At 48.5% G+C, this 25,023-nt stretch overlaps 1 protein-coding gene across 3 annotated transcripts in view; it reads left to right on the forward strand.

The window, feature by feature from the left end:
• LOC140426581 (coiled-coil domain-containing protein 190) overlaps positions 1–20,402 on the forward strand; it is a 105,492-nt gene extending 85,090 nt beyond the window's left edge. For 2 of the 3 annotated variants that reach the window (XM_072511520.1, XM_072511523.1), the window contains exons 2-4: positions 10,482–10,691; positions 15,840–15,993; positions 19,056–20,402. In XM_072511520.1, coding sequence (XP_072367621.1) covers positions 10,482–10,691; positions 15,840–15,993; positions 19,056–19,722 — 1,031 coding nt within the window. In that variant the 3' untranslated portion in view covers positions 19,723–20,402. Of the gene's footprint in view, positions 1–605; positions 675–10,481; positions 10,692–15,839; positions 15,994–19,055 lie in introns of those variants that run through there. The other variant, XM_072511524.1, reaches the window with a different exon arrangement.
• Positions 20,403–25,023: the final 4,621 nt, after the last annotated feature.

Raw genomic sequence — 25,023 nt, forward strand, 5'->3', positions numbered from 1 at the left:
TTATTGATTTAAAAATAAATGATCAATCAGGAAGTTAACTTACGGAGACATGCCCGAGCAATTTAATTTTGTAGACAATAGATTTTCTTTTGGGTATTAGCTTAGTAACACTTCTGGAATGAGTTGCCTACCTTTTCTGATTCGCAGGATTCTACCTTTGCCTAGTTATTTGAATAAAATGAGGGATGATTGCTATGTAATGTAATTGTAAATGTGTTTCTGAAGAGCAAAGGAAATCTGCACCCCATCCCACTGAATGCTATCAGAAGAACTTTAACAAACTGTCCAAAAGGAAAAGGTGCAAAAAAGCTGTAAAAATGGGAATGTTTTGCTTGAAGCTAACGTTCATTGTTATTTATTTTGTCTAATTAAATGCAGTTCGAGGGCATTATTTGGGGTTTCAATTGAGTACATAGAAAGGGACATTTATTTAAACTGTGGTGTGATTAAGTCAGAGGTGTATGTTTGCAATGTTTCATTTTGTAAATAGATGTAAGACTGAGTAAAGAATGGCTCCAGTATCATCCTTCATCAGCTGGCTTTCTGGAAAGAACACTTAATACAAAGTGTACTAAAAAATGTTGAAATTCAACGGAGGTAATCCTGTTGATCAGTCCCCCCACGCCACATGGACTTGTAGAATCTGCCTGGATTTCATCCTATTGATGAAAAAGGTAAATACTACTCCCAATATGTCTGACTCTTAAATAGGGCTTACTATGAAACATTACGGATGTTCCAGGTTTATTCAGATGAGCACATGTATACATTTTTAAAATAAATTTAGAGCACCCAATTTTTTTTTTCCCAATTAAGGGGCAATTTAGCGTGGCCAATCCACCTACCCTGCATGTCTTTGGGTTGGGGGAGAGCCCCACACAGACACGAGGAGAATGTGCAAACTCCACACAGACAGTGACCTGGGGCCGGGATTGAACCCGGGTCCTCGGCGCCATGAGGCAGCAGTGCTAACCACTACGCCAGCGTGCCGCCCTTCATCTATATTACTGATACATGAGCCAATATGAAGGAGCACCACCCATTGTTTGAAGAATTCAGTCCTGCTCCTTGTATGTCTGAATAGAAAGTGATGGTTTGAGATTGTTTTAATGAAGAATATTATTGTTCATTGCTGTCCAACTGCGGTAGAAATGGCACCTGGAAAGTGATCAGTGCATTGTCAATCTTGAATTAGCAGGGTCAAAAGAACCATTATAAAACAAAGCAGAACATTCTGGGAATAGACAATGTGTTGGTTAGTCAACATTTGAAAGAGGATAAGAAAAATGAGAAGGTTTTGGGTAAGCAAAAGCTTTGCCTCAAGTAGGACTTTGGTTAGCGAGTGGAACACTGATCATTTGTTGTTTAACTGAGGAGCACATCCTGTAGAAGTATGGAGTACAAAAGCACAGATAAGAATAGACAGTGTCAATTGTTTGAACACTAATCAATCTCTATTCAGGAATCAACCACTTCAGGAAGATTGTGTATTTAAAGCAGAGTTTATTTCTCATGCATTTTTTAATGTTTTAAATTCAGTTTAAACTCTACGGGCATGATTTAACGGAAAGAAACAGACTCCCGTTTTGGGTGTATTTAGCGGAGTGTTTCTCGGCGCCTGCAGTGCTGAGGACGACCCCGTTATCAAATGCGACACTTTATTTCTTGGCCTTGGCGAGGAAAGTCCCACCGAGGCCGCAATTACCTTTATTCCCTGTTCTGAGGAGCTCAGCTCATCAGTACAGGAAGAGATCGGCACCATTTTAAATATTGCCTCAGTCTCTTCAACCCCCTCGCCATCCCCAATGCAGCCTGTGGACCCCCCAAAGCCCCAACTTACTAGTTAGGAGGTCCTCGAGCCCCCCCTCACACCCCACCTCATAAAGGTAGGGAACCTCTGTCAGTCACCAGGTTTGTAGCTTTAAAACATGAGAAACCTTTAGTATTAACAGTATCTTTAATTAAATAGACAGAAAGTGTAGCTGGCTATGGACCACCCATTTCCCAAAGCCCCCCCCCCCCCTCACATGCCCCTTTTCTAACTCACCCACAAAAATACATAGAGGGGAAAGGATGGTGGAAAGGGAAATAAAATATTAATAAAATGAACGATGCAACAGTGGTTGGCACTGCTACCTCGCAGGGCCAGGGATTCAGGTTCAATTAGGGTAAATGTCAGTGTGGAGTTTGCACATTCTCCTCATGTCTGCATGGATTTCCTCCTTGTGCTCTGATTTGCTCCCACAGTCCAAATGTGTGCAAGTTAGGTGCATTGGCCATGCTAAATTGCCACTTAGTGTCCAAGGATGTGCAGGTTGGGTGGGGTTAAGGGGATAGGGTGGGGGAGTGGCCTAGGTAAGGTGCTCTTTCAGAGGATCAGTGCAAACTTGATGAGACAAATAGGCTCCTTCTGCACTGTAGGGATTCTGGGGGGCACGGTGGCGCAGTGGGTTAGCCCTGCTGCCTCACGGCGCTGAGGTCCCAGGTTCAATCCCGGCTCTGGGTCACTGTTCTGTGTGGAGTTTGCACATTCTCCCAGTGTTGGCGTGGTTTTCACCCCCAAAGATGTGCAGGCTAGGTGGATTGGCCACGCTAAATTGCCCCTTAATTGGAAAAAATGAATTGGGTATTCTAAATTTATTTTTTAGGGGCTGGTTTAGCACAGGGCTAAATCGCTGGCTTTGAAAGCAGACCAAGGCAGGCCAGCAGCACGGTTCAATTCCTGTACCAGCCTCCCCAAACAGGCGCCGGAATGTGGCGACTAGGGGCTTTTCCCAGTAACTTCATTTGAAGCCTACTTGTGACAATAAGCGATTTTCATTCATTTTCATTTTCTATGGATTTTTGATTCACAGGGATGACTTCCAGTCAATGTCTTTCTGAATTTCAAACTTCTGGGTTGGCACTTCCATTCTTCCAGGCTTGATATGATCTTCTCAGGCAAGATTGTCTACCTTCCCTAAAGACTCAGCATCATTTCAGGTTTACAGCAAAGGATTGCTGTCAAAACAATAAATCAGTTAATTTACTTCAGACCCTGAAGAGCTACAAGCTGCTTCCACCGACAGACTGCAAGCAGCAGAGAAATAAAACGGCTACCTTCACTTCTGAGGTCCAATCATTTCTGGAGAGTTCTCTCAGAACCACCACCCAGTAGGAACTAACCACTGACTGTTGTCAGGCAGAACACTGTCCCTGGTTAACCCATTGGTTGCAAGTTAACCAATTGAAATCATTCCCTTCAAAACTGGTTCCTCCCATCAACTTAGTGCCGAAGAATCTGGCTTCTCCTTCTCTCAAACACAAAACCTGAGAATACCGTATCCTGGAAAGGAGGCTGTTTTAAACTTTGAGTCTTCTGCTTTCTTCTCTCTACTTAAAGGCACATCCCAATTATTGATCCACAGACCAAAGAAGTAAAATAAAAGAAATGGGAACAAAGGAAATAGATTGGGACAAGAATAGACAAGAATGACTCTTACTCTGCTTATACAGTATATCCAGTAAAGATGATGGTCCATTTTGCAGTTTAAATGATGGTGGAACTATCGGGCAGGATTCTCTATCCAGCCACGTCAGAATCGTGAATTGCAATTGGACAGAGAATCAGCCATCACCCGATAATCAAGGTTGGCAGCAGGCACGTCGTGGAACACCATGCTCCAGTGCCTCAAAGGCGGCGTGAATGCGTTCCACGCCCCGCGCCGCCATGGGCATGCAAATCACACAGCAACGACCATTAGCACATCATTAATGGGCCACACGCAGTAGTCTTCACCCTCCCACGACTCCCATGATGCTCCACCTCTGCTAGGCAGAAAGAGGTGGCACCCTCCTGGCGGGTTAGCACGCAGCCCACTCAAGGAGGTCACCCACGGTAGGCCCCACGGGCAGGTGCGGGGCAGGGGCCGCAGAGCATAACGCTGGCAGAGACGCGTGGTGGGGCTGGAGCCCCCTGGCGACAGGAACCGGTGGAGCCAGAGGTGTGGAAGGCAGAGTGTCGGAGGGAACTGCCGGAGGTGGGGCTAGGATTGGGAGGGGAGATGCGGAGGCAGGGACTGCAGTGCAAGCCAGGCCCCCGCATAACCTGTTGGACCTGGATGGGCACAGGAATACTTACCATGCTAACATCCCTGCCCTTTACCCATGCAGATAATGGATTGCGGAGTACAGCCAGGAGTGGTTGGCATCTGCCTGGTTGCCGCAGACCTGGCAGATACACTGTGGCTGCATGAGCATGAGGTGCTCGGGGGGGACTCTGCAGCACAAGAGTCTGCCCCAGAGTAGCAGGGACCTGCCGATGAGGCTGGAGAGCCAGCCAACAGGCAGAGGAGGAGGTGGGAAGGAGGCGTGTATACCGACAGCACCTGTCGTACGAGGACTTGCCAGACCGGGCGTGTCGCCGATGACTGCGGCTGAGCAGGGAGACTGTGCGACATCTCTGCTTGACCATGGTGTACCTGGGACCATGGGGGAATGGGAGAGGACACCCATTTCCTGTGGCCGACAAGATGGCGGTTGCCCTGAGCGTTTATGCCACGGGACCCTTCCAAGCGCCGAGTGGGGACTTCTCCGGAATCTTCCAGACCTCTGAGCCCAGATGCATCCTCACCGTATCGGATGCCCTATATGCCTGGGTGACAGAGTATATCACCTACAACATGGACCGAGCCCAGCAGGGGGTGATTGACAGGACGCATGTCCCCCGTCGGGCACCAGCGCATCAGGAGGTGCCCTTCATCAATAGGCAGGGTTTCCATTTCCTGAATGTGCAGTTGGTGTGTGGCCATCGGCTGCATATCGTGCGCGTTGGCACATGGTATCCAGGCAGCGTACACAGGCACCTTTGAGGTACCCCACGGAGTGAGGGGGTGGGTCTTGGGATTATCTGCTGCCGTGATGGCTGGTGACACCTATCTGGAGGCTTCAGACTGATGCGGAGACCCGCTATAACGACACCCATGCAGCAACCAGGGGCGTCATCGAGCGGTGCACAGCATGCTGAAGGTGCAGTCCAGGTGCCTGGATCGCTCTAGAGGAGCCCTCCAGAAGAGCCCTGGAAGGCTCTCCCCCGCATTATGGTGGCCTATTGCTTTCTCCACAACATCGCGCCGCAGAGGCGAAGCATGCGGGAGGAGGTGGTGGAGGAACGCCATGCCTTGTCTAACGAGGAAGATGGGGATGCGGGCCAGGATGGGCAGGACATGGGACCCATCCCGGTACAGGAGGTTGCACGACGTGTGCATCAGGGCCGCCATGCAAGGGAAAACTTGATCTCCTCCAGGTTCCCCGACTAGGGGGCCTGGCTACCAGCAACTGAAACGTCCCGTTCCACCCCTGTAACATCCCGCCCCCCCCCACCCCACGGACAACCCCTCCACCCACTTCTGCAATCCAACCCCGCCCCCCCCCCCCCTTCCGAACGCCCCACCAGCTTTACCACAGGATGTTGACCGTGCTTTGGCAGCATCAGCAGGGCTGGCCCATGGGGCAGAGGATGATGACGACCCGCTCTGCGATGAGCTCTGGTGCTCTGCCTCGGCTGACAATGATTCTTGCACCGGTGATACATGCCACTGTCAGCCCGGGTGATCCCAGCATGCATGTTGGCAAGTCCACCACACAGGCCCACAGTCCTTCTGGGGTGGGGTGAATGGTGTGGGGACACTCACCTGGTAGACCCTGCCACATGGCACCCCTATATATCTGGCCCAGGCCCCTGCCGCCTCGTAAGCGGCCACTGGGGGTACCCCAGACTGCCCTGGGGGCATGGCCTGTGCCCTCTTCCAGCACCCGCACACCACACCGCCAGCCTTCCACTCTCTCCCCACTTCCCCCCCCTCCACCTGACACACCCTCTGCACCCAGCCCAACCCATCCCCACACCCTGCAGATAGAGGGCCGAGGGCAGTTCGGAACGTCAGTGAACAGGTGTTTATTGGTGACAATGCTGTGTACAATAACTGTGCCCTAGCCCCTAACACCATCCTATGTGCTGCACCTATGCCAATTTAACTGGTGTCTATCTTTCTAACAGTACTTGTGCTAACACTCCTTCTAATCTAGATGGTCCCCAAGCAGTACATCAGCCATGGAGCCGGCCTGCTGCATTTCCCGCCCTGTGACCTGGGTCCCTTTGGCGGCCGTCCGCTGGAGCGACCAGGCCCGGATGGACCTGGGGGTCGTCCGGGTGTTATGGGTGGCCTGGTGCCACCCTGCTCTGGTGCCCAATCTCATTGAGACAATTTTCAATTCTGAATGTCCTTTTATCAAATCTGGTCGTGAAACACTTCAATCTTTGTGAAATATGTATTGCCAAACTTCATGTTAGAAATCCAAATGCTGACCTTGGCTACTATTTGAATTAGCTTGGCATCAAGGGCAGCACGGTAGCACAAGTAGTTAGCACTGCGGCTTCACAGCGCCAGGGTCCCAGTAGTTAGCACTGCGGCTTCACAGCGCCAGGGTCCCAGGTTCGATTCCGCGCTGGGTCACTGTCTGTGCGGAGTCTGCACGTTCTCCCCGTGTCTGCGTGGGTTTCCTCCGGGTGCTCCGGTTTCCTCCCTCAGTCCAAAGATGTGCAGGTTAGGTGGATTGGCCATGCTAAATTGCCCTTTGTGACCAAAAAGGTTAGGAGGGGTTATTGGGTTACGGGGATAGGGTGGAAGTGAGGACTTAAGTGGGTCGGTGCAGACTCAATGGGCCGAATGGCCTCCTTCTGCACTGTATGTTCTATCATTTGTCCATTTACTCTTTCGCTCTTCCAAAAAAATATACACAAAACTATTCTTCAAGCTGTGCCGCTCCCCTCTTCCAGCTAATGACCTTACTCTTAAATTTTTAATAAATTTTATTATTGTCACAGGTAGACTTACATTTTTTCTTTTAGAAATATTTTTATTCTAATTTTTACATATTTTCAACAAATCCCCCCCCCCCTTACAGAAAAAAGAAAAACAAAGAACACATAAATAAACATCTTACAACTACATCACGAATTCGCCCAACAAACCCACCAATCTCTCCCTCTCTCCTTTCCTTCTTCTCCTTGTGGGTCCTAGTGGAGATTAGCTCTCCCCTAATCACCGCATTCAGCGCCTCCCAGACCACCCCCACCTGCACCTCCCCATTATCGTTAGCCTCTAGATAGCTTTCAATGCACCCCCGGATCCGCCCGCTCACCTCCTCATCCGCCAGCAAGCCCACATCCAGGCGCACAGTGGGCGCTGGTCCCTCTCCACCCCTAGCTCCAGCTCCACCCAATGTGGGGCATGGTCTGAGATGACTATGGCCGAATACTCCGTGCCCTCCACCCTCGGGATTAGTGCCCTGCTCATAACGAAGAAATCTATCCGGGAGTAGGCTTTATGGATGTGGGGAAAAAAAGAAAATTCCCTGGCCCCTGGCCTGACAAACCTCCATGGGTCCACTCCTCCCATCTGGTCCATAAACCCCCTCAGCACCTTGGCTGCCGCCGGTCTCTTACCCGTCCTGAACCTGGAGCAGTCTAATGCTGGATCCAGTACCGTGTTGAAGTCCCCACCCATTAGCAAGCTCCCTGCCTCCAGGTCCGGAATCCGGCCCAACATGCGGCGCATAAATCCAGCATCGTCCCAATTCGGGGCATATACATTCACTAATACCACCCGCACCCCCTGCAGCTTACTGCTCACCATCACATACCTACCTCCATTGTCTGCCACAATGTTCAGCGCCTCAAACGACACCCGCTTCCCCACCAAAATCGCCACCCCTCGATTCTTTATGTCCAACCCCAAGTGGAAAACCTGCCCTACACACCCCTTTCTCAGCCTAACCTAATCTGCCAACCGCAAATGCGTCTCCTGGAGCATAACCACATCTGCCTTCAGTCGCTTCAGGTGCACAAATACCCGGGCCCTCTTGACCGGCCCGTTCAGGCCTCTCACATTCCAAGTTATCAGCCGGATCAGGGGGCTTCCCGCCCCTCCCACCCCCCACTGCCGATTAGCCATCCCCTTTTCTAGGCCAGCCATGTGCCCGCTCCGCCCGCACTCTCCATTCCCCCCAGCGGCAGACCCCCGCCCCCACTCTCTTTCCGAGCTCCAGCTCACCTTTGGCCAATGCAGCAGCAAGCCAGTCCCCCCCCGCTAGGTCACCCCCTAGCTGCGTTGCTCCCCCCATAGCACTCCCGTAAGTCTGCTGACCCCGGCCACTCCCGCCACGCCATCGACCCCTCAGTGTGGTAGTCTCCCCCCCCCCCAACTCCTGTCCATCAGTGGGCGCTCCTCTCCAACACCGCCCTTCCCCCCCCCCAGCCCTAGAAAGTTCCCTAGCGCTGGAAAAAGCCCGCGCTTTCCGTCAGACCGGCCCCGCCCTCTCTGGCGCATCTCCCTTTTGCGGCCTAATCCCAGCTCCCCCACCTCGGGCCTCCCATCTCCCCTCCCCCCAATGGGGCCCCGTCCTTCCAACCACCGACGCCCACACTCTCTCAAAACCCCCATTTCGAACTAATTCACCCTACCCCACCCAGCACCCAGGGAAACATTATAGAACATCCCCCAAAGCACAGTAACCACAGTAGCCCCCCGCGACCTCCCCTCACAACCGACCCTCAGTCCGTGTCCAACTTTTGGGCTGAATAAAGGGCCACACCTCCTCCAGCGTCTCAAAGTAATGGTGCCGGTCCTTAAACGTGACCCACAGTCGCTCCGGCTGCAGCATCCCGAATTTCACCCCCTTCCGATGCAGAACTGCCTTAGCCCGATTGTACCCGGCCCTCTTCTTGGCCACCTCCACGCTCCAGTCCTGGTATATACAGACCTCTGCATTCTCCCACCTGCTGCTCCGCTCCTTTTTTGCCCATCTTGGACACACTCCCTGTCCGCCAAGCGGTGGAACCGCACCAATACCGCCCGCGGCGGCTCGTTAGACTTGGGCCTCCTCGCCAGGACTCGGTGGGCCCCATCCAGCTCCAGGGGCCTCGGGAAGGCACCCGCGCCCATCAACGTGTTCTGCATCGTGACCACATATGCTCCAGCATCCGACCCCTCCACTCCCTCCGGGAGACCCAGAATCCGCAGATTCTTCCTCCTCAAACTTCTCCTGCCATTTCTTATGCAGCGCCTCGTGTGCCTCCACCTTCACCGCCAGGCCCAATATCTCGTCCTCATTCTCCAAGGCCTTCTGCCGCACCTCCCGGATCGCCGCCCCTTGGGCCTTCTGGGTCTCGACCAGCTTGTCGATTGAAGCCTTCATCGGCTGCAGCAGCTCTGCTTTCAATTCCGTGAAGCAGCGCTTCAGAAACTCCTGCTGCTCTTGCGCCCACTGCGCCCACGTTGCTTGGTCTCCACCTGCCGCCATCTTGGCTTCCCTCGCACTTTTCGCTGCACCAGAATTACTTTTTTCACCGCTCCACTCCTGGTCCAATCCATACAGTGCCGGGGAAATCGTACTGTCACCTTCCCACACTGGGAACCGTCGAACAAATGCCGCTGGGGCCCCTCAAAAGAGCCCAAAAGTCCGTTTCTGGTGGGAGCTGCCGAACGTGCGACTTAGCTCAGCATAGCCGCAACCGGAAGCCTGACAGGTAGACTTACATTAACACTGCAATGAAGTTACTGTGAAAATCCCTGAGTCGCCAACACTCCGGCACCCATACGGGTACACAGAGGGAGAATTCAGAATGTCCAATTTACTCAAGGCTACAAAGAGGCTAATAGAATTTTAGTCTTTCTCTTAAGGAGTTTGGAATACCCAGGGATGGAAATCATGCTGCAATTATATAAAACTCTGTCGACACCCCATTTTGAATACTTTACTCAATCTCGACTGCTCACCTCAGGAAAGATATATGAGCTTGGACGGGATGCATTACAGATTTACCAGGGTTAAAATGGTTAAATTCTAAGAGTGGATTGCATTGACTAAGCTTAAATTCCCTTAAGTTAAAAGATTAAGTGTGAGGTGTGTAATATGATTAAAGGAATTAATAGGACTGAAAGAAAGAAACAATATCCTCTGGTGGAGGAGCCCAGGGCAACTGGGCATAATCTTACAGTTAGAAGTAAGCAGTTCAGGGTGATGTTGGGAAGCAGTCCTTCACTAAAAGGAAAGTGGGAATCTTGAATTCGCTCCCAAAAACGCTGTTGTGGCTGGGTCATTGCAAACTTCAAAACCAAGCTTGGCAGATTTTGATAGATAAGGATATTGGTTACAGAACTAAGGCCAAACAGAGTCAAGTTACAGATCCATGATCTAACTAAATAGCGGAACAGATTCAAGGGAGTTTATGAACTCCTCCTGTTTATATGTTCCTTCCTTTCTACGTTCCAAACACAGATCGGAAATCTTCAAATCTTTCCCTCATTCTATAAATGGTAGCTGAAAGCATTTCACGTATTGTGCTATTAATGATGACTGGCCCTAATATTTGCAGAATTGTCTTTGCATTAAATGTCAATCTGTGGTGTGACCACTAATAGCGAATGTTCGCCTTGCAGCTCCCATCAGGAAAATGCAACGTCTCAAGCCGCACATTTTTGAGGGAGACATAACAAAGCGGCTGGAGGCAGAGCGACGGGAGTCCAAGCGTGCAGAAGCCAGGCTCCGGAATGGACTACACAATTTGGAGGAGGCAAGATTCTATTGCATCGACAGAATGATCAAAGAACAGAGACGGATCCAGAGGGACCTGATAAGAATAAAGAGTGGTGAGTTTCCTCCTGTTAACATTCAAATTTCTACAAATGAATTCCTTAAGGATGATGATGCGGATGGCACTGGGAAATGGAATGTTTGTGCTACCTTGCACCCGGTGGTGATAAATTCACAGGTCACCTATTTCATATTTTGATGCAATACCAATCTCCGAATGTAAATTATCTTGACAATAAATTAATGACATGACCTCCATATGCCATACAGCCTGTGTTCTCTTTTCAATACTCTATCCTCCCTCTCTATTGACACTAAAGACGCAACAGTGCAGAGGGAGAGAAAATTATTCTGGAATTTCATGGCAAAACTCAACAGAACTGTAACATAAATGAGGCATTTTATGTCGTTCTCTGTGGAAATTTGTAACTAATTTATCATTTCTGCTGGTCACACACAAAGGAGACGGTCATGATATGCAGACACACACATAATGATATACAGACAAGCAGCTAATGGACACAGAGAACAGGACATGACCAATAAGCAGGCAGGACATTCAGGGGTGGGATCTGACTATAAAAGACACAAGGCACTCGCACTCCGCCTCTTTCCACTGATGAACATCTAGAGAGTCAGTCAAGGGTGTTGTTACAATCTCACACCTCCACCACATGGCTAAGAGCTAGTCTGGTTTGGTCAGACAGAGTAACCACACTTAAATTAGCAGAGAGTCGAACTCACAGAGAACTGTGCTAACCATGCTATTAGTTCAATAAACCTGATTGAACTAACTTCAAGGTCTGGAGTATCTTTCTGATCTAAGCTGCATACAGTTGCAGCCAGTATTAGACCAGTGTACCTAACAGGACAGAGACAAGCTTGTTTTCCTGGGCCTACATGAATAATGCGTTTGCCTATCAAAATTAACATGACCTTAAGTCATCTGATGGTGGGAATAACTAAGATTTCTGGAATTTGAAAGACATTTCCTTCATTTCTATTTTTTCTTTGACTGAGTTCTGCAATATTCTGAAACCGAACGTTCTGACAGTCAGCCTATGTGCACTGCAAAATGTTTTTCAAGCCCCCGCACCCCACACACACATTCTGAAGGACATGATGATTCCGGCTGCTTCTCCTTCAGAATGTGTGTGTGGGGTGCGAGGGCTTGCATCCCTGTTCTGCGTAACCAGGGCAGAGGAAGAGGAGCAGCAGAAGCAAGGAGGCTCCAAGAGTGAAGTATCCAAGCAGAAAACAGAAGCATAGCTGACCTTATTGCTAAAGGCGGAGCTACTTTGGCACTTGCTTTACGGTGGGAATCACCATTAGGCACAGGCCTAAGGAATCCACGGGAAACATGGGCACAGGTTCTCACTTGTGGTGCAGAAGCCAATGTAAATTTAAGTCTATCGCTTCTTGGCCTTTTGGCTGAGATGAGCGTGAGGTCAGGTGGAATGCCTGGATCTGGTATGTCTCTCTTGTGGGGACCATGAATTCGATTCAATTTGAATTGGTTTTTGGAGCAAGCAAGGAGCTGGATTAGGGATTTGCACCTATCCACACGCTGAGCTCTGGCTTTGTAACAGTGATAAAGGAATAATTTTTTTAAAAAGTAAATTTAAGTCAAGTTCTACGTAAATGTAATTTGTGTGAATATGTACATAGTTGGGATTAAGACTTGGGGAGGGGGGGTTGGGTGGTGGTGTTGGGGGAGATGAAGAGTAAAGGGTTAATACTGGGAGTACCTGATACCAAAGTAACTATGATGTAATTTCACATGACTAAGAGACTGTGAAATGGAGGGAAACTAACATCCAACCTCGTGTAGAGTTGTACACTGAGACGTACACAGATGTTTAAACAAACAAGAATGGGTTCTACCAACAGCAGGCTATGGTAGAATCTTTCAGGTGACAGGCAAACCCTAAAGAACTCCCATTGAGACCATAAACCCAATCCGAGACATAAACCAGGAAACCTGGGGCTGCGGCCTGTCAGGATATCCAAGATATCTGGGACTGGAAACTGTGCAGAGAATGTTTTCCTACAGAGAAAGCATAAGGTTCACTGGAAATTGTCAGCAATGTTAGTGATTTGAATACTGTAGTGAGTTAATTTCAACTGGAATAAATTGATTAAATATGAGATGCATCTGACAAAGGGTTTAAAAAAGCGTTAGTTGATGAGTTGGCACTGAAAAGATGACCCAGAATAGCTGACTGATGCTTACTCACATTAATACTTGTCATCCAGGGCAGCACGGTGGCACAATGGTTAGCACTGCTGCCTCACAGGGCCGAGGTCCCAGGTTCGATTTCAGCTCTGGGTCACTGTCCGTGTGGAGTTTGCACATTCTCCCCGTGTTTGCGTGGATTTCGCCCCCACAACCCAAAGATGTGCAGGCTAGGTGGATTGGCCACACTAAATTGCCCCTTAATTGGAAAAAATGAATTGGGTACTCTAAATTTAAAAAAAAATACTTGTCATCCATCAGTTCAGAAAAAGCACGTGATAGTTTGAACTTATTTTCATGATTTGACGCCTGAAAGATTCTATTGTGACAGTGGCTCTGGTCATATTTTATCCCAAAGTAATAATAGTTCTTATTTCCTAGCAAATTTAGATTTAGATTTTCCCCTTTTCTCCCACAACTCCCCAGCAATCTGGATCAAATCTTCATAATCACAAAAATATAAAAGATAGGAGCCCCTTTGGCTTACTTTTGCAACTTACCTTCCTTCCCATTAAGTTATCTGACTGCCTCCTCAATGATATGCACCGCCCCACCTCTGGGCCTGGAATGATTTGAGAGCTTTAGTAACCTGACACTATAGGTGCTATTTGTCCCATATGCAAGTCTTTACAAATCACAAGATAATTCAACAGAAAGAATGCCATCTGTATCACCTTGATTCATTTCATCAAAAACATTCTACAATTTTCCACCGCTTTATTGCGGTATATATTTGCTTCTTAAATGATTCCAGGGCTTTCTGCAAGAGTCTTTTCCAGATGTTTATCATTCTTCTGTATGAAGAAGAGCTTCCTGATATCATTCCTATTTTTTCTTTTATAGTTTGAACCTATGTTTCCCTGTCCTACTCGCACAATTTACTTCAAAGGAATATTCTGGATTTACTATTTCCAGACCTTTAACAACCTTGTATCTCTTTCTCTCAGACTGATTCTTAGACACCTTACCAGGTTGAAAGATCTACAGTTTTGCATTCGTTCCTCCCAGCTCAGAGTTCGTTGCGTGGCCAATCCACCTACCCTGCACATCTTTGGTTTGTGGGGTAAAACCCAGGCAGACACAGGAGGAATGTGCAAACTCCACACGGACAGTGACCCTGGCCAGGATCGAACCCGGGTCCTCAGTGCCGCAAGGCAGCAGTGCTAACCACTGCGCCACTCTGCCGCCCCAGCTCAGAATTCTAACACTAGGGGCGCGATTCTCCGGCCGCGTTGCGCTAAAGCAAGAGCACAACGCGGTCGGAGAATGCTGGGAAAGGTTTGCAACGAGCCTCCTGACAGCCTCTGCACCTTGCGAGATTTCCCAGAGTCCCACAGGATGTCGGAGTCAGACCCCGCCCCAAATGGGCGTGATCAAATGATGCTCAAAAAAGTAGGTCAGAAACCTACTTATGGCCTACTTGCACAGGATCCACCGGCCTCCCTCGATTCTTCGTCTTCATCAGGGAGGCTGCAGCCGGGCGCCAATCAGTGCTTGTCCACACAAACGTGGACCAGGCAGAACTGCATCCGGTTGGTCTCCCGGGCTATCAGAGGCCCCTGAGTGGTCAGGTTAATTGCAGTGTGGCTCCCTGGCCCTTCCCCTGTAATGTGGGCACCTTAGCACTGCCCGGCTGGCACCTTGGCACTGCCACCCTGGCATTGCCAAGGTGCCTGGATGTCATTATCAAGCTGGCAGAAGCACTGCCTGGGTGCCATGGTGGCAGTGCAAGGCTGCCCAGGTGCCAGGGTGGCACTGCCAAGGGTCAGGGGGCAAGCGGGCCATGCTCATGTAATGAGGGGGGATGGGGGCTTTGAAGGGTGGAGGAGTGCAGGGCAGGTAAGTAGGGGCCTCCGGTAGGTTGAGGGGGGGGGGGGGTGATGGATGCGGGACCTAGAAGGATAGGGGTGCTTGGGGGCCTGATCAGGGGGACCCCCAGGGAGCACATAGCGGGGTGTCCTGACATGGTGGGCGTGGGGTAGTTTTGCGATGCTCCACCCCCTCAAAAATGGCGTACTGAGTACGCCGCACGCTGTATGGATGGCTTCAGGACATCACCTGAGGCCCTCCCCCGATGGGCTGAGTCCCCCACGGCGTTGGACACATGTGCTCACACCGTTCAGGGACCTCGCGCGGCAGCAGTGGACTGAGTCCAGCGGCGCCACAGTCGGGGGGGGGGGGGGAGCCGTTGCACTGGCGGGGGCTCGGCGGGGGCTGGGGAGACAGGTGGGGGGTGATCCGGGAGTGGCAAGGCTGGTTACAGGGGGGAGAGTTTTTGGCAGTTCAGGTCCGCACGTGTCCGGCGCCATGTTGCACAGTGCGGCCGCCACAGGCCGCCAGCATGTTCATGCACAGCCACGGACGCGGCCATTCTCCGGCCGTACCCGCAGGTAAAGCCGGTTACACTGCGTGGCTGCTAGCCACCGGACAGAGGATCGGCGCGGGGCGGCACCGACTTTCTGGTCATAAGACCAGACCGATCCATGGGTGAGGGGTGTGGGGGACCCACAAGCTCACTTGGAGATCGGGGCATGCTTTCAAAATGGCGGCCCGATCTCTGAGTTCAGCTCCCCAATGCTAAAAAAATTATGTGTGGGCTAAACCGGTGAGAAACTCCTCAGGGCCCATATAAATGACTGAAGTGTCATTGAATAGCAGTGGGGAACTTGCCAGCAGAGCCGACGGGAAACTCCCTGAAAAACCCGCCACAAATTAACTCAGAAATCTTTTTGGAGAATTGCGACCATAGTCCATTCTTCTTGATGCGGAGTTCAATTTTCGATTGGCTTTATTGATGGCAGCTCTGGACATGTTTAATTTTGAATATGTTGAGACTCTCTGCTCACCTTCACCCTCAGCTCCTTCAACGCCATTCAATAAGAAGTTATGTTATTTTGTTTTCCTTCCTATGCGCTGGTCTGGCTGCATGTTATTCACTGTTACTGCTTGTACATTTAATACTCCCCAGGTTATTCCATGAAGAAAGGAGTTGACAATTTCAGAATGTTGTATCCAGTTAACAGTACTGCAGCCAGAGGAAAGTTTGGCTCCGGCAACATTATTTTACCCACTATCCCAGGAGTAAACGATCATGCTGTCATACTGAAGTCAGAAGGAATCAGGTAACAAAATATTTATCTGGATTTGTATTAACATACAGACCCTTTCCAACTTGTAATATTCACTGCTGGTCGTGTAACATTTAAGATGGAGAGGGAACCTCAGTGATGCAAAGAATCTTTTTTACTTTCATGTTTAAGGGGATGTAGTGGTTCACTCAGGGAACATGGACGTTTACATGTATATTGACGGCATCTGTGGAGAGAGAAGGGAGCTAACGTTTTGAGTCTGGATGACTCTTTGTCAAGTCATGCAGAGTCGAAGCGTTAGCTCCCTTCTCTACCCACAGATGCTGTCAGATCTGCTGTGATTGTCCGGCATTTTCTGTTTTTGTTTCCGATTCCAGTATCCGCAATAATTTGCTTTTATTTGCATATATATTGTAGTTTGGAGCTATGGATAGTGACGGTAGAGGCTCAAACCTTCCATCGTCACAAACTCCCAAATATTTCCATGAAGTACTTAATCCCTTAGGAAAACATATGCACGCTCTTAACCCCACATCAGAGGCAGCTAATCTTTTTATAACCATGTGGACTGTCAGTCAAACTGTGAACTTACAGGCCCCCCTGTGATAATGATAGGTTGGGAAGCAGTCGAGCAGCACTAATCTTTATGTCAACAAACAGTGAAATAGCAAGCATTGGCTGTTTTTTTAATTGCAGGATTGATTTCCTTTTCAAGAATGGTAAAGGGTTTGAGGACTTAAAAGGTTTGAGGTTGATTGCTTGACAGTTCCACTGAGTTTAGCCACCTTTTATGCACATTCATGTCTACTCTTAACAATCCAAAAGGGATATCTGACATATCCCAAAGGCCACCTTAATTCTCCCAAAGTCAGTCTTACCTTCCCAAATAGCTTGAGCAACTTTAGACTTTTTCCCAAAGGTCGAAAGCAGACGAGTCATGTCTTGGCAATCTCAATAACGAAAATTGGATCTGTTTCAAACAGATCAAACTTTAACATGTACAGTTGCCTCCATGAACCATAGATGTGCAAACTACAACGCACGCCCATTCTACCCGCAGTGGAAAATGGTGGGTGCCAGGTTTGGGAGTGGGACTTCTGAAACCAGGGCTCTGGCACCATTTTGGCTAAGGTGTGGAGCCATTCAAATTCCATGAGAAGTCGGGCTTCAAATGTTCTCTTCCCCTACCCAGTAACTCCAAAATGTGAGCTCATTGTATGTTTTAAAAAATGCAGATATCATGGAACATTGGGCGGGATTCTCTCAGACCAGGCCAGACCGGAGAATCGCCGGGCCGGGCACGAATAGCGCGACGTTGTCCCGACGCCGGTCCGCCTATTCTCCGGAGAGCAGAGAATCGGCGCCGGCGCGGCGCTGGTCGGGGGCCGGCGATTTTCCACCCAGGATGGGCCGAGCGGCCGTAAAACAAATCTAAGTCCCGCCGGTGCCGTCCACGTGTGGTCTTACCCAGCGGGACCTCGGCGCGCATGCATCCGGGGGTCGGTCTGGTGGTGGGGGGAGGGAGGTCCGACCTCGGGGGGGTCCTCCGCTGTGGCCTGGCCCGCGATCGGGGCCTACCTTTGATAGAGTGGTTCAGTTGGATGCACCCCCCTACTCTCTCCCCATGGCTCTGGAAATCTTTTCTCTTTAAATATTTATCCACTTCTCTTTTGGACATCACCATTGAATTTGTTTCCTTTCAAACTATGCATTCCAGATGATCACAATAAATCGCTGTATAATCGCTGCACAAAAATGACTTGTATATCAAAGCCCTGGTCATTAGCTGGTTAACATTGACGCCTGGGTAGCACCGCTGTATACTTCTCTCCCTCTAACAAACAGCCATTCCCCACTGCTCCCTACTTTATGTCCCTTAACTAATTTAAGTATTCATGCCGCAACTGTCCTTTCAATCCCATGGACGTTAATCTTATTAACAAATCTATTAGGTGAAACATTAACTCCACACCATCCATGATAGAGCAGCCCACTTGTTTGGCACCCTTTCCACAAACATTCATTCCCTTCACCATCAACACACAGTAGCAGCAATGTGTACTATCTACAAGATGCACTGAGCAACTCACCTAGACTCCTTTGACAGCACCTTCCATGATATCTGCCATCTAGAAGGACAAAGACAGGAGATACATGGGAATGCCGCCACCTGGAAATTCCTTCCAAGCCACTCACCATCCTGGCTTATAACTATATCGCCATTCCCACATTGTCACTGAGTCAAAATCCTGGAACTCCCTTCCGATAGCACTGTAGGTGCACTTACACCACATAGACTACAGCGGTTCAAGAAGGCAGCTTAGCACCACCTTCTGAAGGGCAGATTGGGATGGGCAATCATTGTGGGCATTGCCAGCAACAGGCACATCCCCTGAATGAATTGTTAAAAACTCTAATCTTCTCTTCCTCATATGCTTATCTAGTGTTCCCTTAAATGTTTGTCTAGAGTCACAAATAAATCAGATCTGGGAAGTACAAAGTTTTCCTTCATTAAAGGTGAACCACTTGGATTTTCCTGACAACCCAGTAATTTCAGGTTTGCCATTACTGATACTAGCTTTTTTTTCCCCCAGATTTATTTAATTGCTAGATTTAAATTCCCCAATTGTCACAGGACAAATTGAACTCACATTTCCCATGAGTAACCACTACACTGCCGTGACTACCTCCAGGTTCCTTGGAGAACATAGATAATTCCATGGTGGGATTTTAACTCATAGCTCCAGATCATTAGTCTTGGCCTCTGGATTAGTAATAGAACCACTATGCAAAGGATAAGACCTGGTGAGATTAGGGCTTAAATTCCTAAGAACCAAAATTTCCTATCAACATCTTCCAGACTGTGAAGCTCCGAGTTAGTTCCTTTTTCCATTTCACTCACTTCTGCAGGAAGTGAATTTGGAATGCATTGAGGGAATATGATATGAATAGTACTTTCAGCCTCAGATTAGGTGATGGTTTAAGGTGACAAATTTCATTGGTCCCAACATCAAAGAAATGTATGTAACAAGGTACAAGGGATCATGAATAATTATGTTACATCTCAAATGTTTTTCCTTTGCTTTACAATTTAGGACACAGAGCTGTTACTCTACCAAGGCTGGGAGAGTTGTGATGCCGTCTATTGCCTCCCTCACTCTACAGATGCAGATCAATGATTTCCTCAATGGGTTCAGCCGCAGACAGGAAAAATCTGGTGGGCACATAGGGGCAGAAGAGACCCAGCCCTCTACACCATCCGGCAAGCTCAGAACCCCCTCAGTCAACAGCACCAACATGTCAGGCCTGAAACGTTGCACTGTCAAGCACGTGAATATCTCTGAGAAACCGACAGGCCTGGATGTGGCCAATGGGAGGGAAATCCTAGCAGTGGAAGGCCAAACGGAGCAGGAAGCCAGAGATACCGAGACAAATAGCAACCCGGCCCAAAGGCAAATCCAAGCCAGGGAGTCCACCAGCAGCCCGGAGCCCTCAACCTGCCAAGAAAGCACTCCATACGATTCCGAGTTTTATGCTCCAGACGGCTTACCCAGAACCATGCACACCATGCCCAGTTTCCTTGAAGCCTTTGCAGAAGCGAAGAACGCGAGGTACATCAGGCACCGAACCAAAGCCGGTCATGAGAAGGAACTGACAATCAGTGAAATCTTTGCAAAGAGAAGGCAGCAGCTCCAAGATGTCATAGTTAAAGAAGCGGAAACCAACAAGGAAAAGAACTTCACAGAAAAAATCGCAGCTTAAAAGAATATTCCAGGATCTATTCCCATATTTTTAAAACCTTTGGCGCAATGACAACACACTCCTTCATGATATCGGTCCCAAGTGAGATTGGTTTGCAATCTCAGTGGTCGAACTAAGACAAAGCGTGATCGTAGAATCCCTACAGTGCAGAAGGTGGCCATTCAGCCCATTGAGTCAGCGCCAATCCTCTGAAAGAGCACCCTACCTAGGCCCACTCCCCCGCCCTATCCCCGTAACCCCACCCAAGGGCACATTGTTTGGACACAAAGGGGCAATTTTAGCATGGCCTAGCCACCTAACCTGTGCATCTTTGGACTGTGGGAGGAAACCGGAGCACCTGGAAGAAACCCACACAGACACTGGGAGAACGTGCAAACTCCACACAGTCATCCAAGGCCGGAATTAAACCCAGGTCCCTGGGGCTGTGAGGCAGCAGTGCTAATCACTGTGCCACCATGCCACCCTTCCTGTGGGAGACTTTATCAAGAGTTTTCTGAAAATCCAAATATACTATGTCCATTGACTGCTTTATCAATTTTGTTGGTAGCTTCCTCAAAAACTCCAACAAGTTTGTCAAACAAGATTTCCCATTTGTAAATCCATGCTGACTATGCCAGTCATATGATTATCCAAGTTTTCATTTATCACATCCTTTATAATAAATTTGAACATTTTCCATATGACTGATGTAAGGCTAACAGGTCTGTAGTTCCCTGTTTTCTCTCTCCCTCCTTTCTGAAATAGTGGAGTGACATTTGCTAGCTTCCAAACTTCAGGAAACATTCCAGAATCTATTGAATTTTGAAAAATGAACACCAATGCATCCACTATCTCCATATCAATCTCTTTCAACACTCTGGGTTGCATAATAGCAGCTCTCAGCGCTGACCCCGCTGGAGTTTGCAAAGTGAGTGAAAGGGCACCGTGTTAGCTTGGAACTGGCAAGTGCAAGTGTGACCAAACACGTCTGCCTGTCCCAGCCTTGCTCTGTCCGAATGAAAAGTGGCGAGTGATTTTTCAGGCTTCCCTCTGCACCCAAGCACTGGTCCAATCAACCCCAAGCAAAAGGTTTAATTTGTGCTTCATAGAAAGAAAAAATGCCCTTTTTTATTTGCACAGGCCCATACAGCTCATCCCACTGAGCATGCTAGCCACCACTGCATTGCTGCCACGGCCTGGCTTCAGAATTCTGCCCCATAGCCCGTGTTCCTCTTCCCTAATAAAAATCTATCACCATCAGTCTCCAAAGTTCCAACAGTGGACAGAATTTTCCACCTTTTTTTTTCCCCAGAGTGGGGCAGAAAGCGGGAAAAACAGTGTCACCGGAATGTGGTGACTGGGGTCTTTTCACAGTAACTTCATTGCAGTGTTAATGTAAGTCTACTTGTCACAATAAAGATTATTATTATTAAAGCCACTGGCCCCAATGGACACGATTCCCCCCCCCCCCACCACCACCACCACACAGAACGACTCACCTGAACCTCTCTGACGGGATCTGCTTACCAGGTGCACGCCCTGGGAGACATGTCATGATACGTGTTGGCGTGCCGTTTCACCAACTTGAATGGATAATCTAACGGGTGGGGGGTTTGGATATAATTAAATTTATCGTCAGGTTCCCCATTATGTCACCGGCGTGGGTGGGCACAATCGCTACGGGAAATACGTTTTGGGACTCCCGCAGGATTCTCCACTTCCATCGCTGATCCTGCCCACCAAAAACTGGTGTGGATAATCTCCCCAGTATCTCGGCCATCTGGGGCAGAGATTTGCAGATTTCCACTAGTCTTTCAAAACATAGCCGATTTCAAAGCACAGGTTGGATAAAAACGCAGAGGTCTTTCGTCGCTGACGTACATGATTGGCACCACCTCCCGCCTGCCAGCTGTGTGCTCACCCAGGCAGGCCAAGACCATTAGCAGCAATGTAGATTCAGCTTTAATTTCTGTCCAGCCAACAAGGCAGGCAGCTCATTTCTTTCTTGAAAAGGGAAACTATAAAGAAAGCTGGAGGCAAAGCACACGAAGATTGGTCCAGATTTTGCTGCCAAAATAACAAGTTTAATGTGCCTGTCATTTTTCATGAATAAACCATTCAGCAATTTGTGGGGAAGAAGAGACAACTCGTGAATTATAAATCCCTGGATAATTGGCACTGCACAACAATTCACCTTGTACAAATGGCATCTCATCCCTAACCTCCCCATGAATTGAATTTCATGAAATTGTTGCACTTGTATATTAATTGACCATTACACTTGTGATAGAAAGTAAGGGCTGGAAATTAACAATAGACGTAGCTTTTTCATTAGGTGTATGTTCTGGCAATACCATGCAACGTCCCTCACCCAGAAAAGGAACAATCAAACTGTTGAGTCTCATTCTTACAGGTAACAATTGTCCTGGGAGATTAATTACTCTCTTATTTTTCCTTTCTATCTCTTTTTTATTTTGATTTGCTCTCTTAATTCAAGCTAATTAACAGGATGCTGTTGTCCGTACAAAAATACATTCTGCCTACTACACAATTGAGCAATGTTATATATGAATTTCAATGCTGATGCAATGTCAGGTACATAGGCCATACATCCCAGCGATTTGCTGATCAAAACAAATAGCATGTTCTCTCTGTTGTCCGTAATGGGAAGAATACAGAGTTTACTCAACCAGCTCTTGGTTCCAAAACCCAAATCAAAATAGCTACTATTAAATGTTATTTTATCATTGGGTGATTCTGAGCACACTATCAACCAATTTAAGACAGTCATTCAAGCTCATGACATGCTCACTTACACTTACGAGAAGCAACCTTGATTCATATGCAGAGACCTGTTTCTGCAAACAAGAGGAACATGTTCAAGCCTTGCAACTTTTATTAATTACCGGTGAGCTTGGGAAGCCGATATTCCCATTGCTTTTGCCATAGCAATGCCTTAGTCAATCGGAATCAACTTGCCAACCGGTCAGCATTCGGGGCGGGATTCTCTCAGCCCAGGGTCGGGCTGGAGAATCCCCGCCCTGATGCTGGCACGTGACTCTCCGCAGAGCGGAAAATCGGCGGCATTGGTGTCGTTGTGGTTGGCGCGGTGCCGGTCGGGGGTCGTTCTACGCGGCCGGCCCGCCGATTCTTGGCCCGGGATGGGCCGAGTGGCCATCATAAAAATGCCGAGTCCCGCCGGCACCATCCACACCTGCTCTCAGCCAGTGTGGAAGGGTCGGGGGCGGCCTGTGGAGGGGGAGGGGGGATCCGACCCCGGGGGAGGCCTCCGATGTGGGCTGGCCCGCGATCGGGGCCCACCGATCGGCAGACCGGCCTCTCTGGCTGGGGACCTCCTTTCTTCCGCGCTGGCCCCTGTGCCATGTTGCGTCGGGGCCGGCGCGTTGAAGGAAGCCACTGCGCGTGCGTGCTTTGGCGCCAGTGCCACTGCGCATGCGTGGCTCCCGCAGCTCCGATTTGACGCTAGGATCAGCAGCTGGATACTGAGGCCGTGTTGACGCCATCGAGAAACGCAATGGCGTTTCCGATGGCATCAACACTTAGCCTCAGGATCACAGAATCCCGCCCCTTTTTCTCCTGTAGTACAAATTGTTGTGATCATTAGAAATTTGGCATTCTTGCATTTGTCCTGATGAGTGACAGATGAAAAGCTTTGGCAACATGTCCCTTTTTTCAGCAATATTCTAAGATTTCCTTTCTGCTTTATTTTTATTTCTGTACTGATTTGATTCTAATTCACACTTTGCCTTTTCCATCATTCCTCTCGCAATTTTTTGATCCTTAAATTTCATTGGTTCCATGACTTTGCCAAGGTCCCGGATACCCTGTTGTCAGCTATGCCATCATCAGTTCACAATTCCAGCAACTTTCTGGGCAAAAGTGTGCAAGTTGAAGAGTGAGTTAAAGTAAGTCTAATTCTGCAAGCTAACGCATCAGCAAATTCAGGGCCAATTGTGAGAATGGGTGAAAGGCAGCACTGAAATGGATGGCAGAGATTCAGTTGAATCTAAGCCAAGCTTCAGCCAGCTGATTTCTACTAGTTTGGTACGAAATCACTGCAAAACTATTCAAAAATATTTTTGAAGCAGAAATTGCAGAAATGCAAGTCTGAGTTGACTGCATTTTTAAAAATCATTTTGAATGCCCTGAGCTAAATATTTACACATTGGTAACATTGTCTTCAGCTTTTCCAAATTAATTTCCTGTGCTCCATTTCCCTACTGATGGTATATGGTTCTGTTATACACCATTGGCCAAATTTTCTTGGACAACCTGATGGGTGTTTAACATCCTTTGACTAAATGGTAGACAATCAAACATTGCATTCTGTGGGTCAGTTTGAGCCGTGATTGTCAGGGGAGGCAGTTGTGTAGTGGCATTGTCACTGGGCTAGTAATCCAGGGATCCAGGGTAATGCTCTGGGGATCTAGCTTCAAATCTCAGGTGGTGAAATTTGTATTTGACTGTTGTGAAAATCCGTCTGGTTCACTAATGCCTTGAGGGAAGGAAATCTGCCATCCTCTCCTGGTCTGGCCTACATATGGCTCGCTTCCACAGCAATGTGCTTGACTCTTAGCTGGCACCTAGATCTTGAGGTGCCCTCTCAGCACATTTTACAAAGAAAAGGAATGGCAATAGTTACCAAACAAGCATTGTGCAGGGCATCTCGCTTCCACACACCCTCCTCCCCTCACCCCTGGCCAAAGCTATGGGTCAGAAGGTGGAGCATTGGCCTCCCCATTCCACCCCCCAGTCTATCGCCGGAAGGCATCCTCCAGGCATTTGCCATACTCAGAATGTTGTGGGCCACCTGAAGGCTGAAAAGTTCTATTTGGCCTCTGATCAATGGTTTTACTGAGCTTTTCAATTGCGTTAATAAGTTACCACGAGTGGGCAAGTAGCCATTCCTCGCCCAACCCAGCCTCCAAGAAAATGGCCGGGAGTCAAGGCCAGGATGAAGAACTGGCACGCTTGGGAAATTCCGTGCCTGCCTGCCTCTCTGGCAGCCCCAAAACCATTTTATAAAGATGAAATACGAACTGTGTAAAAGCTGAAATGAACTAGAATCAAAGGGGCCACACAGATATTGTTAGCCTCACAACCTTCATCTGTTCAAATGCATGACTGATGCTTATTAATAACTTGTAATTAATATTGCTAAATTGCAACATTAAACCTTGATTCCTGCTTTTAGTATCACTGTTAATGAAAATGCTTTGAAAAAAAATTTAGATGTGCGATGTGTTTTTTAATAATTTCAGTTGAATAATTAAATGTTGCAAAATATAACCAGTGCCAAGT

This window comes from Scyliorhinus torazame, chromosome 7 (genome assembly GCF_047496885.1).
Source record: "Scyliorhinus torazame isolate Kashiwa2021f chromosome 7, sScyTor2.1, whole genome shotgun sequence".
NCBI classification, from domain to species: domain Eukaryota; kingdom Metazoa; phylum Chordata; class Chondrichthyes; order Carcharhiniformes; family Scyliorhinidae; genus Scyliorhinus; species Scyliorhinus torazame.